Raw genomic sequence first — 15453 nt, 5'->3', positions numbered from 1 at the left:
TAGCCTAGCGTCATTTTTGTTACTTCATTGAGATAACTTTCCCCTTAACGGTAGCTCATGGCTCTCCCTTAGAAGCCATGTAGTCAAACAAATTCATAGCATTTTAGACGTCAAATGGATTTCCTTTAATTATGTACTGTAGCACTTCTATTTTGCAGTTGAGAATACCAAGGTCCAAAAAGATTCACTAACCAGCCTACGGTTTTACTTTATTAGAATCAAGAACCAGACCTACAGGCATCCTCCTACCTAACTTTTCTTCCTACCACCCTTGAGCCAGCAAACCAAAGGAGCATCACCAAGGTGCAGGAAAGGGACGTTCAGGATCCACGGGGGGGAAATGCATGCATTTGTCAAACTCATTTTCAAAGAGAGATCTTATATAAATGAAGAGACTTTTATGGGAATAGAATACAGTTAGAGAATTATTATCTCCCCCAGCCTTCGTAGTAGACATAGCAGAAGTAAAAGCTGGCAGTTGCAGGTGGTGTTTCCTGCAACCCTCAAGAGAAGGGGAATGGGCCAGCCAGAAAGTAACCATCCAGCAAGGGAGTACACAGCAAATTACCAGGCTCTTTCTGTATTTTGACTTGCCTGCAACTGTACTCTGTGAGTGTATATTTGGATGACTTAAAGATATCATTGTTCTTACATGTTAATGTCGTGAGTTTTTAAAGCCTATTGTCCAAAAGCTTCTTTGGTATCTAAAATTATTACAAGAAAAGAAAAACAAAGGATGTTTAATAGGTCATTAGAAAGAAATGTTTCAAAGAGAAAGAGCAAGTACTTAGAAGTAGAGGAGCACAGAATATTTCTGTCAGCTAGAATGGCCCTGCACATATATACCACCTGACCTAGTGCCTTCTTATTATTTTGTTCAGCCTGTCACTTTCATATTACTTCACACCCTCATGTGTTTGTGTGTTCTCATCCCTGAATTTTCCTAGCCTATAAATAAACAGGTGCTGAAGACTCTCTCTGATCCTTACCCTAGAGACATCATGAACAACAAGGTGTTTTACCAGCATCCCAACCTCATGAGAGTCCTGGGCATGCACGAGACAGTGATGGAGGTGATGGTGAACGTGTTGAGTACAGAGAAATCTCAGGTAATGCTAAAAGGAGAACCTAGCCAGGACTTGTCCCTTGCGGCAGGAGCACATGAGGTGACTTGTTCAGAGCCACATGGCTGGTGTCCCTTTGCCTCGGTTTCTCTTCCAGGGAGAGGGAGGGACATGCACAGTGCCAAGAAGGAGCCAAGCGATGGGATAATGCTGCTGGATGGAATCCCATTGTGTAAGAGCTCTTGAAGCTTGGAGACTGTCTTCATTAATCCCACTGGGCTCTTCCGTTGCTAAGTTTACTTCCCGTATTCTGCAACCCTGCGCTTTCCAAGATGGAATAGCTCTGACTGCCACTTAGGAGCCTGGTGTGCCTTGTGCTGAGTCAGGAGAAGGCTGTGCTAAAGGAGAACAAGATCTCAGTAGTGATCCTGGCAATGTTTCCCCAGAAGTGTTTGTGTTTCCTCTGTCAACCGGGCTCCTGAAGAAGCCGGGTTTCCTTGCCAGCTCCCCCATAAGGAGGCTGCATCAGGGGGATCTCCTGTTGGTAAAGGGAGAGGAGTGGGGATAGGACACAACTGGACATTTATCCCAGCCGGGCTGGGGTCCTCCTCACAGTTAAACTGCTTCCACGGGCAGTGGATAGGGTATGGCTTCAAATGTTGGAAATTCTAGAATGCCAGGGTCCTAGGAAGGGTGATTTCTGGTGCAATTTCATCAGCGCTACTGGGGAGGGGGGCGGGTGTGTAGAAGGAACAGAAGCCAGGGTCATGTTCCTCATGGGCTTCCTTCTGATTTCTTGGGAAAGTGAAATCTCTCCAGAAGATCCCTGAGCACATGTCTGGATGCCTTAGCCAGCAGATAGATTATGTTTCTGAATCTTATTTCTTAGAGCATCCTCTGTAATATTAAAGGAGAAAATCAAGGTTGTGTTAGGATCCTGAGCAAGGTTAACACTGCCACCATTTATTGAGCATTGTAGGATCAGAAATAAGATTTGGCCCAACCTAGAGATACTGGTTACTTTGTTAAGCCAAGCACAGTCAACAGGAATGTAAGATGGCATCTTTATGCTAGACTGCATGAAACAAATGACAAGTGCTATGGAATCCCATAGAAGAGCAATTATCAATGACAAAAGTAGTCAGGGAAGACTCAGAGAGTGATGCCTTTCAGACTCGCACAATGGTAGAGGCCAGCCTTGACCCAGGGCACTTGGGTTTTGATATACTGGTGGGCCCTGTGTGTCTACGATCACCTGTGTCTATCTGTCTGTCTCTCTCCTCTCTCTCTTTCTCTCCTCTGTCTCTCTCCTTTGTCTCTCTCTCCTCTCTCTCTCTCTTCTATCTCTTCTCTCTCTCTTGTCTCTCTCCTTTGTCTCTCTCCTCTGTCTCTGTCCTTTCTCTCTCCTCTCTGTCTCTCCTCTCTCTCCTCTCTCGCTCCTGTCTCTCTCTCTCTCTCTCTCCTCTCTCCTCTCTCTCTCCATCTCTGTCTTCTGTCTCTCCTCTCTCTCTCTCTCCTGTCTCTCTCTCTCTCCCTCTCTCCTCTCTCTCCCTCTCTCTCTCTCTCTCTCTCCTCCTCTCTCTCTCCTCTCTCTCCTCTCCTCTCTCTCTCTCCTCTCTCTCCTCTCTCCTCTCTCTTTCTCTCTCTCTCTCCTCTGTCTCCTCTGTCTCTCTCCTCTGTCTCCTCTCTCTCTCCCTCTCTCTCTTCTCTCTCTCTGTCTTCTCTCTCTCTCTCTCCTCTCTCTCTCTCTCTGAATTCTTCCACTCCCTTCCTACTTGGAAACAACAATAGCCTGGTAGAAAAAGGTCATGCAATTTCATGTGACTTCTGAGGATGACGGATTCTTGTCTGACATCTGTTTCTCTTGGAGGAAAGGTATTTCAGGAACTATAACTATCATTCAGTATTTTGGGGAGCTTCTTCTTGGGTGTCCACTCTCTGTCTCTCCTATGAATCAGTCTTGAGAAAAAAAAAAAAAAGGAAGGAGAAAGTTCATTGTTCCAAGTGTTCACAGCTTACGATACTTTATCCATTTAAGACTCTGAGGTCAGAGTTTTCAGAAAGACTTCATGATAGATTCTTTTCTCTGACACTTTGTGCTTCTCCCTACAGATTGCATTTCCAAAGATGGTTGCTAGCTGCTGCCGTTTCCTTTGCTATTTCTGTCGAATTAGCCGGCAAAATCAGAAGGCCATGTTTGAGCATCTGAGTTATCTTCTGGAGAATAGCAGTGTTGGCCTAGGTGTGTAAGTCTTCTTGTAATTTCCACATCCAAACTGGAAGGTTACACTCTGCCTTTGACCACTTAGAAAATACAGGGAAAGAAGCCACATGCATGCTGTGATATTTGTAAATACTAGAAGAGACCCTGCCTGATTTAAAACAACTGAAGTCACGATGTCGCAACGACGTTCTCCAACATAAGTAGAGATGTTGCTACCAGCCAACATTGGTGACAGATTAGTGTTGGCATGGTCATACAGTTTTACCTCCTCTCTCTTAGGACCAGTGGCCCGTGGTTTACAAAATGCCCCTGGGATTGCAGATGTAGTCTGGGGGCACAGCTCTTCCCAGCCCACTCAACTGACCAGGGAGCAGTGCTGATGAGACCAAGGTCATGGATCCGATCTCGTCTTGGCAGACTGGCTGCAAGGCTGCATACCTGTCCATCAGCCTCCCAACAAATGCTTTCCTTAGCCGGGAGGCAAACTGGCCAAGAGCAATCGGGGATAAACAGTGTAAATCCACTACCACCACTAGAAAAACAAGTCAATGCATATGTCTTACTCATTGTTCTGGATATAAACGAAATGAATTTGTGGCATACACAAATACTTACACTTGAAAACTGAAGTTTCAGGGGTTTTTATTTCTCAAATGCAACCTCAGGTTACTAACCTTTTTGTAAAATGTCACCTGAAGTTTTTCTTAATTCTAGCCTGAGAACCAAACAAACAAGTCAAAAACAACATTGGTGACCTGGTGAAACTATATGAGCTAATGCTGTTTGATGCTATTTTTAAACTCTAGGTGGTAGCCCCAGAAATACCCAAGTTCCACTGGGCTTTGTTGGTCAGGTGGCATCTGATATGGGGACCTCAAGTTTTGTGTTAGAAAAGCACTTGGAAATATATGGTCCGGGCTGGTAGTGTGAACCGATTTTCTATTAATTCGTATTCATGGTAATGAATGTGGGGAGAAAGGCTAGCTAATAGAGCTAGCTATTAACTCAAGTGGACTGTCAGGTTGGAGAACGGTCGTGTAAACCAGGTTTCAATGTGTTTGCTGCCCTCTCCTGTCCGCTTATGTGCACTGCAGTCTCAGCTCAGTGCCGAGTGTCTTCCTCTGTCCCTTTCTTGCTAATTCTCCCGTCCTCCCTCAGCCTCCCCGTCGATGAGGGGATCCACCCCGCTGGATGTGGCAGCGTCCTCTGTGATGGACAACAACGAGTTAGCGCTGGGCTTGGAGGAACCAGACCTGGAGAAGGTAACTGGCCTTGGGGGGGCAGTGTGGTGCTGCTCTCTTCCGCCTGTAGTGCAGCTAAGTTAAGGATAAGCAGACCACGGATGTAGTCTCTGTCACTGTATCCTCATCTTGGTGGGCTTGTAGGGAAAGCGTGGAAGAATGTGAGTAACTGGTAGCAGCACAACGATTACGACCAAGGGATCTCCTGTGAGCACAGGTAGCCAACTTCAGAGACATGGATATGTGGGCACTGGTGTTCGTGTGTGGAAGCCCAGCCTCATTGGTCTACATGGAACATCACCAGATGCCTGTGGTTCCTAATAAAGTTCTGTGTAATTTATAAATTTATAAATATACTTATGGAAGGAAGAGACATGGCAGAATACTGTATAATCAGAGTCCTTTCCGTGCGCAACTGAGGCAAACTGAGCTGCCCTCTGCAGGGAGTGTGAATGAGGCTCCTGGCGGTGGCAATGGTTGGGGCCGCCTCACTACATCTTTTCCCCATCCCTTTCTTTCAGTGGTGTCCTTGACCGGAGGGCTGGCAGGACTCAGAGTACGACTTTCTGAGTGTGGGGAAGAGCAGCCTGGGAATGGGGGGATGGGGGGCGGTGTAGAGAAGAGGGACATGGGCAAGTCACAGACAAGTCAAAGGTCATCATTGTGTAGGGGGTTTGGGAGCACGCAGAAAAGGGCACCTGAGCCTACCTAGGGGATTAGGAAGGTCACTCAGAAGCAGTGGTGACCTGAGGGATGAGTAAAAGCTGATCAGCCACGTTGTTGGGGAAGAATGCCAGGGATGTTTGCGTGTCCGAGAGGAGAGCATGGCGTGCTGCGGAGTAGGAGACTGGGTATGACTGAAGCACAGAGTGCCTGGGGGATGTGGTAAGAATGAGGCAGAAGCAGTGAGGAATTGAACTCTATGCTACCGTTTCTATTAGTAAGAGAAATTCATGCCCATACACTCTGCCAGGCTTTATTCTGAATGCTTCCCGCAGATGAATTCACGTGATCCTCAGATCACGCCCTTTCATTATTGCCTGCCAGTTACGGGCAAGGAAGTAGAGGCATAAAGAGATTGGGTGGCATCCTCAGCGTCGTGCGGATAGTCAGTGGCACAGCCAGGCATTGAGAGAGCGTTGGGCTCCTGAGGCTGTGCTCCTACCCATTTTGTTACAGGAGGTCACCGTAGAGCCAAGAGTAGTGGAAACCACTGGAGAGTGTTAGGCAAAGGGCCAACACGGTACGATTCGTATCTTAGAAAACACCCCAGTTTCAGTAAGAAGAACTGATGGGAACAGAAATAAGTCCTGAGGCACGGCGGAGAGTTTACACGGTAATCAAAGCCCAAGCCTGTGCTGGCTTCAGTTAATGTTGATGCAGTGGGTGTGAGAAGTGTTTGAAGCCAGGGGACCTATCTGTCAGAGGACAAATGACAGCCATGAATTCGGTATCAGTTCAGCCCATGTTTTCCTCTAAGGAGTGCAGGAGGTAGAGCAGATCTGAGGAGGCCGGCCATGAGTCTGGGTTCTGTCAAGTTTAAGGAGCCCCGAGGCCCCCAAATGGCAGTGCCAAGTAGGGAGTTGACTGCGTGGCAGCAAATCTCAGGAGAGCTCTCTGAGCTGCAGAGGGAGTGCACAGAGGGTGACTGAAGCTCTGGGGGTACATGAGGTGACTCCGGCGGCTGGTCTGGAGCAAGAAGAGAAGCACAGCCAGGCCAGAGCCCTGAGGACCGCCAGCATAGTTAAGGGAGTCACTGAGGAAAAGGCACCAACAAAAAACATGAGGAGCAGCCAAGAGGATGAGAAAACCCGGAAAATGTAGTGTCTGAGAAGCCGAGAGGAAACACTGAGAAATAAATACGTATTTTTTTCTTCCTGTCATGTAGTGAAGGTGAGTTGGCTCAAAGCAGACAGGGTGAGGAACGAGAGAGAGGGGATGTCTTGATGAAACGATTATGGCAGCAGATGGCCTTCCTCTAGCTGAGGCAGCCGCACAGACCACATAGATTTACCGCTCACGAAGATTCTGCTATTTCAGGCCTTGGCAGAGAATCATTGGCCAAGCTGCAAAACCATGTCTGATCTATTAAGATGAGATGATAATTACCCACCAATAATTCATTGACATTTTTGAGTTAGTAAATTCCATTTCAAAAGCATTCAACTGATAATTACCGAGGGCCTATCATGAACCAGACAGACAAAACGCCCGTGTTTATGCAGCATATTTCTAATGGGAGGAACTTCTGTTGCAGTAAGAGAGGATATTACTTTGCTGGGGCTGCCGTAACGAAGCACACCCCAGGGTGGGTGACATAAACATCAGAAATTTATTTTCTCACAGTTCTGGAAGCTCAGAGTCCAAGATCGAGGTGTGGGCAGATTTGGTTTCTTCGGAGGCTTCCCTTCCCGGCTTGCAGATGGCCACTGTTTTGCCATGTTCCCCACGTGGTCTTTTCTTTGTGTGCACGTATCCTTGGTATCTCCCTCTGTGACCAGATTTCCTCCTCTTTAAGGACACGACCCCAACAACTCAGTTTAACTTGGTCACCTCTTTACAGCTCCTTTCTCCAAATACAGAAACATTCGGGGATACTGGGGGTTAGGGCTTCCACATGTGAAATTTGGGGGAGACCATTTAGCCCGTGACAGAGGGGTTTCTCTTGGAGTTGATCATTTTATTTTGTTCTTTAAAGTATTTTGAAATATCAAAGAGACATTTTTAGAATAATATTTTGAGGTGGCAAATAAATTTAAGTAAAAGTATTTTTATTATTTTGTCAGATTCAGTAAATATTTCCAGTGGACTTATAAATCATTATTTTCCTTATAAATCATTATAAGGAAATGATGTGTCCCTTATAAATCATTAAGTTAAAAGCAGGAATCAAGGAAAGAATCTATTTACTGACCTTACCAAATATGATATTTATCAAACAACCCCATTACATAATAGAAGAACCTTGCTTTTTAATATTCTTTTAAAAGAGGGTAGACGCTTTGGCTCACGCCTGTAATCCCAGCACTTCAGGAGGCCAAGGCAGGTGAATCATTTGAGGTCAGGAGTTCAAGACCAGTCTGTCCAACATGGCGAAACCCCATCTCTACTAAAAAGCAAAAATTAGCCAGGAGTGATGGTGGGTGCCTGTAGTCCCAGCTACTCAGGAGGCTGAGGCAGGAGAATTGTTTGAACCCGGGAGGCAGAGGTTACCGTGAGCCGTGATCGTGCCACTGCACTGCAGCCTGGGAGCCTGGGTGACAGAGCGAGACTCTATCTTAAAAAAAAAAAAAAAAAAAATCTGTTAAAAGAAGTCCCAGTCAATATAGGTTAGGGTTAACTTTAATAAGCCCTCCCAGCTGCAAAAGGAGTAAGTGAAAATGACCAGACCAGAGGGAAATGTTAGGCCCTATAGGCCTGTGTTGTGAAGGATACCATCTGCCTCCTACATACGCACACCAAGACTCAAGCACCATGCCACTGTCAGTGCCTTGCATGAGAGCTTCCATCAACGCTGTGTCTGTTCACGGTCTCTGCTTCTAGCGGGAGAGACCTCAGCCAAACTCTATTATTCATACATTTAGATGACAATAAATAGCTCATTGTTTCAGGTAGTGTGATGATAACCCATGCTTGTGTGAAAAGCAGCTGAATGCGTCTTCTTTGACAAGGCAATACCAAAAGGTTTTGAACTCCGTATTCTATTCTCAGCCCCAGTTCATCTTTTGAAACCATGTTGCTCAGCAAAGACATGGAGCCTCCATTGGAAGAAGTCAGATGTGATGAATGCAGGCTAGCAAGCTGGGAGAGGGGAGAAATGGGCACTCGAGGAAATCTGTAAAAGGGATGAGGTTTGCCACACCGTTTTCAAGTAATTGGGGTGGCTTAGCACACTGCCATAGACTTTATTCAGCCCAGTGTCGGGAAATTACGCAAATTTGGTTCACAGGAAAGAACAGCAAAGCACTGCTATGCTGGAATTTCTCCCTTCTATTGATCACGACAGAAATTAGGTCATTTAGGATTGAACAGTAGCCCCACCCCAACACATACACACACACACATGCAAACACACACACACACACACACACACACACACACACGCACACACACAGTCTCTCTCTCATGGGCAATTATAGCAGCCTAGGAAATATCTACACCTGCAATCTTGAAAATTCTGCCCAATTCTGGCCCTTATTGCTGCTTCCCTGACATTTTAAAGACAAAATCAAATCTGAACTCTAAACAGAATATTATCTTTACTGGTTTAGAAGGAAAAAATGTGGTGACAGATTCTTGCTGAGTTTTGCCTTATTTTTATTATACTTGCAAAATAGAATATTTGACATTGGTAAATAACTGATTGATTGAGCAAACGTTTATTGAACAGCTACTATGTGCTAGGCCCCGGGGGTTAAAAAAATTCTTAAAAACACCATCCCTGACTTTGAGGATTTTGGAGCACTGTGGATTCTCCTCTTCTCTGTGTATACATAAAATATGAAAGGTGAAATTAGAATGGCAACTGCGTTTTAAACAAGGTGTATTTGCCAGGCTTTTTGCCTGATAGCTGCTGAAAAGTAGAGCAGAATCTAAAATCGTCTATAAGATCCTAGCACAGAGATCTCACGATGAGTGTCTAGTAACCTGGAAGCAAAGAGACCACCACCAATCCCAGTCCTTAAAGGAAGAGGATCTCTTTTTCTGGCCATCCCAACCTTAACATCTTGGCTTTTGACTTTGGACAGCTGTTGTGGATGCAGAACGAGAGTAGACTCCCCTGATTACTCAAGGGCCCGCTCTGGGTCAATCAGTGACTGAATATTGTGGCCATGCAATACCATGGCCAAATGAACATGGGCGGCCCCCAGTGAGCCCTTCTTTTTCTGCACTGTTATCTCCCCAGACGTATGCTAGCTAGGCTTATTTTAAAAGGACAGCTCCCTCTTGCCAGAACTGGAAAAACCAGGAACTGACAGTACATGGTGTGTTCCTACATAACAATGATAATCAATCTTGTTAATTACTTGGAAACAAAAAAATGAATTGGAGACTCTTTCTAGCCTCTAGGGAAATGGAAGCCTTTCAGTTCTTCGAATTTCACAGGCCTCATAGCTATCCAGTAAAAAAAAAAAAAAAAAAAAAAAAAAAAATTGAGCAGTTTTTTTTGTTTCTTATATATGTGTAAGATTTATTTTTAAATTTTATTTTGTTAAAATATACAAAATGCATATTTTACGATCTTGAAATTTTTTAACTGTGTATTTAACTGTATATGTAGTATTCGGTACTTTTGTAATGTTGAACTGTCACCACCATCTATCTCCATAACTCTTTCCATCTTGTAAAACTGAAATTCTAGACCCATTTCACAATAACCTTCCATTCTTCCCTCCCCTCCCCCAAGTCCCTGGCAACCGCCGTTCTACTTTCTGTCTTTATGGGTTTTACTACTCGAATTACCTCATAAGAATGGAACGATACAGTATTTGTCGTTTTGTGACTGGCTTGTTTCACTTAGCGTGTGTCCTCAACGTTCGTCACATTGTAGCATATATCAAAATTCTGTTCCTGTTGAAGGCTGAATATCCCATTGTACGTATATATCACATTTTGCTTATTCGTTCATTCATCCATCAATGGCCACGTGGGCTCCTTCCACATTTTAGCTTTCAGTTATTTGGGGGTATATACCCAGAAGTGGAATTGCTGGGTCATTAAGTCTGATTTTAATTAATCTGATTTAATTAAATCAGAACTAATTAATTAATTAATTTAATCAGAATTAATTAATTCTGATATTGATTCTGATTTTAATTTTCTGAGGATGTCTAGTACTGTTTTCCACAGTGGCTGTACCATTTTACATTCTCACCAGCAGTGCACAAGAGTTCCACCTTCTCCACATCCTCAGCCAACACTTCTTATTTTTTGAGGTGTGTTTTTTAATAGCCATCCTAATGCGTGTGAGAGAACACTTCTGTACTGTTTCTGGCAGGTGGTGACCTACTTGGCAGGCTGTGGCCTACAGAGCTGCCCCATGCTTCTGGCCAAAGGATACCCTGACGTCGGCTGGAACCCCATCGAAGGGGAACGCTACCTGTCCTTCCTGAGGTTTGCCGTCTTCGTGAACAGTGAGTCCCGCATTTTTCCATACCTTTTATACCCAGAATAGCATGATCATGGATACGTACAAGGAAAAGGATATCCTTTCCATTGCTTCTGATCCAAAAACGGGTTTGGTGGCCGGCAAGAGAAATCTCCAGGAGAATCACAGGGGTTTGGTGGCCGGCAAGAGAAATCTCCAGGAGAATCACAGGGGTTTGGTGGCCGGCAAGAGAAATTTCAGAGAGAATCAGGCCAGATAAAGATAAAGAGTAGAGTCAAGTGAACAGAGCACTGAGCATTAGTCCCAGATCCAGCAAGAAACTCACTGCCTGGGGTTGGACATGTCGCCTCTCTGCACTGTAAAAGGGGACCTTATGAATATCATAGTTGATACCTCATCTGTTTCACAGAGCTAAATGCATATGTGCATCTAGATCCCTGGACTGTTCGATGGATGGATGGATGGATGGATGGATGGATGGATGGACGGATGGATGAATGAATAAAATCAAGTATAACTGAGTAGCCGTAAAAGATAAGTAAACTCCCAGGAGAAAAAAATTGCTATAGCAACCCTAAATGTTATTCTTCATAATACAATCTACCTCCCATTTATAGTGAATTCCAACACTACCAGAATTCTTTAGTTGCACTGGAATGATATGTTGAATATTATGTAAAATAAGTGGGGTACTTTCTTGAAAATAAGCGTTGTCTCCTAAGAATTTTTGTTATAATACTAATTCACTTGTATTGACATTATACTTATAGTCCCTCTGTCTTCTCTTAGTTTGGGGTTCCAGGCTAACAAATTGTACTAAGCAGGTTAGGTGATCTCAAAGAGAGATTGCAGCTAACACACAATCATGCTAATTGTTCTAAGTATAAGAATTTGTCTCAAAATATGTTGACATAATGTGATCATTATATTCCCAAGTGCTTTTCTTATTGTGTCTCTACCCTCCCATTTCACCTGCTTACTTTTCTTCAGCATACTAAGCTATACTATTTATACTACTAAATATAGTCTTAATATTTAACTGTTTTCTTTTCTCCTTGTCCTGGTTAGATTGCAGGCCTTGAGGTGGTTGTGTTTTATTCCCCTGGGACCCACCCAGCCAACTTCCTAACCAACTCTCTCTGCTTCTCTCCATGTATTCATCACTGCATCCTTCTGTATTTATCACCAGCTTTGTTAACCTCCATTTTCTTCTCTTGAGGGCAGTTTTAGAGTATCCTCTAATAGCCTGGTTCACTTTGTATCCGAATTATCACATGTCCAGAATTAATGCAGAGTTAATGTAGGAGTAAAGCAAATTTGTGGGTGTATGAACTGGATTTTAAGAATTTATACAGCTCACCAAATTATGTAAATAGATTGTTTGCAGACAAATCTGATCAAGCCAGGACCAATTTATTCATCTTGGTCACCTTCACAGTCAAGATCAAGAGCTTTTTGAGTCATTTTATGAGACCATCTACCTGGATTGTGGGGGTAAAGGAATCCACTGGCTCTCGTTCTACCCAGACTGCCTAAATTCTAACACTTGCTTTTGTGGGTTAGGTACACCCATATTGAACTAAACTCTAGACCAAAATGTTTGGTCCATCCCTTTTGTTTTCAGATTATTTTATATCTTTTCAATATATTTTCTGCACTACAATTTTATAATGCAACAAACTCTGGCACAATGACCCATCAATACAAACGTTTGTGGGTTTTAGTTTAATGTTTATTTTGTCTCTGTAGTAGTGTTATATATATAAAGTTTCGATGCCGCAAAAGAAATAGCACTTGAATATAAAATTTTCTTTTTAATTCTCAGCAAGGCAAGGTACTTCTATAGAAGGGTGCGCCCTCACAGATGGAGCAATGGTGAGCGCACATTCGGACAAGGGAGGGAAAGGAGTTCTTATTCCTGAGGCACGTGGGCCCTGCTGCTGTGTCCTTCCCCTATTGGCTAGGGTTAGACCACAGGGGCTAAACTAATTCCCACTGGCTAATTTAAATAGAATGACAGGGTGAGTGCTTTGGCGGGAGTCAAGACAGAGCAGGGAGCAGGTAATTGGAATGAGTTAGGGTGGAAAAGGTGATCAGAATGAGTCAGGGTGGAGTAGATAATCGAAAAAGTTTGCTTTACGAGGAAGTTTAAAACTGGAAGACAAAGTATTGAACATACGGACATACTCATTCTTTGAAAAGAAATTTAGAACTCATATCTAACAAGAGCCATGTCTAGTTTTGGCAAAGGATGTCGGCTTCTCCTTTCAAAGAATTTTCAGTCTTTTAAGGGGAGTAGACATGGACAGAGATCACTACAATAAAAATAAGTGGAGTAAGGCAGGGAGAGAGCACTGAAGGGGTTCAAGAGGGGAAACTTATTGAGGAGATCAGAAAAGGCCTAATGGAGGAGGTGATGTTAGAGATAAGCTTTGAAAGGTCAAGTTTCCAAATACATAGATTCAGTTGAGGAGCAGCATGTACAGTGGCTCAAAGGCTAAAGCATGCTGCGCTTAGGAAACCTAGTGCTATTGTTTAAATGTGTCCCCTAAAAACAATGTTTTAGAAACAATCCTGTGAGTTGGGAGATGGAGCCTAATTGGAGGTGTTAGGTCATGAGGACCTAACACCTCATGAATGGATCAATGCCCGTTATAAAATGGCTTGAGGCCACAAGTTCAATATCTTGCTTTCTTGTGCACACTCTTGCCATGCGATGCCTTCTGCCGTGTTATGATGCAGCAAGAAGGCCCTTAACAGGTGCACCCCCTTGATCTTGGACTTCCCAGCCTCCTGAACCATGAGCCAAATAAACCTCTATATTTTATAAATTACCTAGTCTTTGATATTCTGTTGTAGCAGCACAAAACAGACTAAGATACCCAATGATCTGTCAGTCTGGAGGGTAGCTGCATGGATGGCAGTGGTAAGACATGAGATTTAAAAGGTAGGTGGTTATAATGGGGAAAACCTAAATGCCAAGTTGAAAATTTAGTATTGATTCAGTGTGTAGAGAACTGCAAAACTTTTTAACAGAAGAGAGACTGATGGGTTGATACCCACTCATGGGTTCTATGCTCAGGTTAGAATAATGAGTTTATAAATTATTAGGGTGTTGGTAAAAGGGAGTGGAAGAGATACATTTCAAACAAATTACAGAGGTGGAATTCATAGGACTGTATTAGGCCATTCTTGCATTGCTATAAATAAATACCTGAGACTTGATAATTTATTAAGAAAAGAAGTTTAATTGGCTTACAATTCTGCAGGCTTTATAGGAAACATGGTGCTAGTATCTACTACACTTCCAGTAAAGCCTCAGGGAGCTTCCAATCATGGCAGAAGGCAAAGCTGGAATAGGCATGTCACATGGTGAAAGCAGGAAGAAGAGGGAGAGAGTGGAAAGGCTGGAGGTGCCATACCTTTTTTTGTTTGTTTGTTTGTTTGTTTTGAGATAAGGTCTCGCTCTGTCACCCAGGCTGGAGTGCAGTGGTACAATCTCAGCTCACTGCAGCCTCAACCTCCCAGGCTCAAGCAATCCTCCCATCTCAGCCTTTCAAGTAGCTGGGACTATAGGCATGCCAGTGAATCTACCATCCTGGGGTCTGGAGAGTGGTAGCCCCTCCCCACAGCTCCACTAGGCAGTACCCCAGGAGGGACTCTGCATGGAGCCTCCAACCCCATATTTCCCCTCTGTACTGCCCTAGTGGAGGTATTCTGTGGGGCTCCACCCCTGCAGCAGGATTCTGCCTGGGGACCCAGGCTTTTCCATACATCCTCTGAAATCCAGGTGGAGGCTGACAAGTGTTCTCCACTGTTACATTTTGCATACCTCTAGGCTTAACACTGCATGGAAGCTGCCAAGAATTATGGCTTGTGTTCTCCAAAGTTGCAGCCTGAGCTATAGCTAGGCCCATTTGAGCCACAGATAGAGTTGGAGCAGCCAGGATATATGGGGAGCAATGTCATGAGGCTGCCCTGGGCCTGGCCCACAAATTAATTCTTCCCTCCTAAGCCTCTGGGCCTGTGATGGGCGGGGCTGCCGTGAAGGTCTCTGAAATGCCTTTGAGGCCTTTTCCTCACTGTCTTGGATATTAGCGCTTGGCTCCTTTTTAGTCATGCACATATCTCTAGTAAGTAGTTGCTCTACCTGCCACTTGATTTCCTCTTCTGAAAAAGCTGCTTCTTTCTCTGCCACATGGCCAGGCACAAATTTTCCAAACTTTTACACTCTGTTCTTGTTTAAATAGATTTCCAACTTTAAGTCATTTCTTCATTCTCACATCTGAACACAGGTTGTTAGGAGCAGCCATGCCACTTCTTGAACACTTTGCTGCTTAGAAGCGTCTTCCACCGGGATACCCGAGGTCATCACTCTCAAATTCAAACTTCCACCAATCCCTAAGGCGTGAACACAACGCAGCCAAGTTCTTTGCTAATGCATAATTTGCATGATCTTTGCTCCCATTCCAAATAAGTTCCTCATTTCCATCTGAGACCTCAGCAGCTTGGACTTCACTGTCAGCCCTTTGGTCACAACCCTTTAACTAGTCTTCAAGAAGTTCAAACTTTCTGTCATTTTCTTCTGAGTGCTTCAAACGCTTTCAGTCTCTGCTGCCTACTCAATTCTGAAGCTGCTTCCACATATTCAGGTGTCTTTATAGCAATACCCCACTCTTTGATACAAATTTTCAGTATGAGGCCATTCTTGCATTGCCATAAAAAAACAAAACCTGAAACTGGATGATTTATTAATAAAAGAAGTTTAATTGGCTTGTGGTTCTGCAGGCTTTACAGGAAGCATGTTGCTAGCAT

At 44.0% G+C, this 15453-nt stretch overlaps 1 protein-coding gene across 1 annotated transcript in view; it reads left to right on the top strand.

The window, feature by feature from the left end:
• RYR3 (ryanodine receptor 3) overlaps positions 1-15453 on the top strand; it is a 396626-nt gene that overhangs the window by 224284 nt on the left and 156889 nt on the right. Inside the window, 4 exon segments of the mRNA XM_033190880.1 lie at positions 995-1109; positions 3177-3306; positions 4447-4550; positions 10528-10663. Of these exon segments, the coding sequence (XP_033046771.1) occupies positions 995-1109; positions 3177-3306; positions 4447-4550; positions 10528-10663 (485 nt within the window).

This window comes from Trachypithecus francoisi, unplaced genomic scaffold (genome assembly GCF_009764315.1).
Source record: "Trachypithecus francoisi isolate TF-2019V2 unplaced genomic scaffold, Tfra_2.0 Lachesis_group3, whole genome shotgun sequence".
NCBI classification, from domain to species: domain Eukaryota; kingdom Metazoa; phylum Chordata; class Mammalia; order Primates; family Cercopithecidae; genus Trachypithecus; species Trachypithecus francoisi.
Note: the sequence above shows the minus strand (reverse complement) of the source record. Positions and strands in the feature narration are given on the sequence as shown.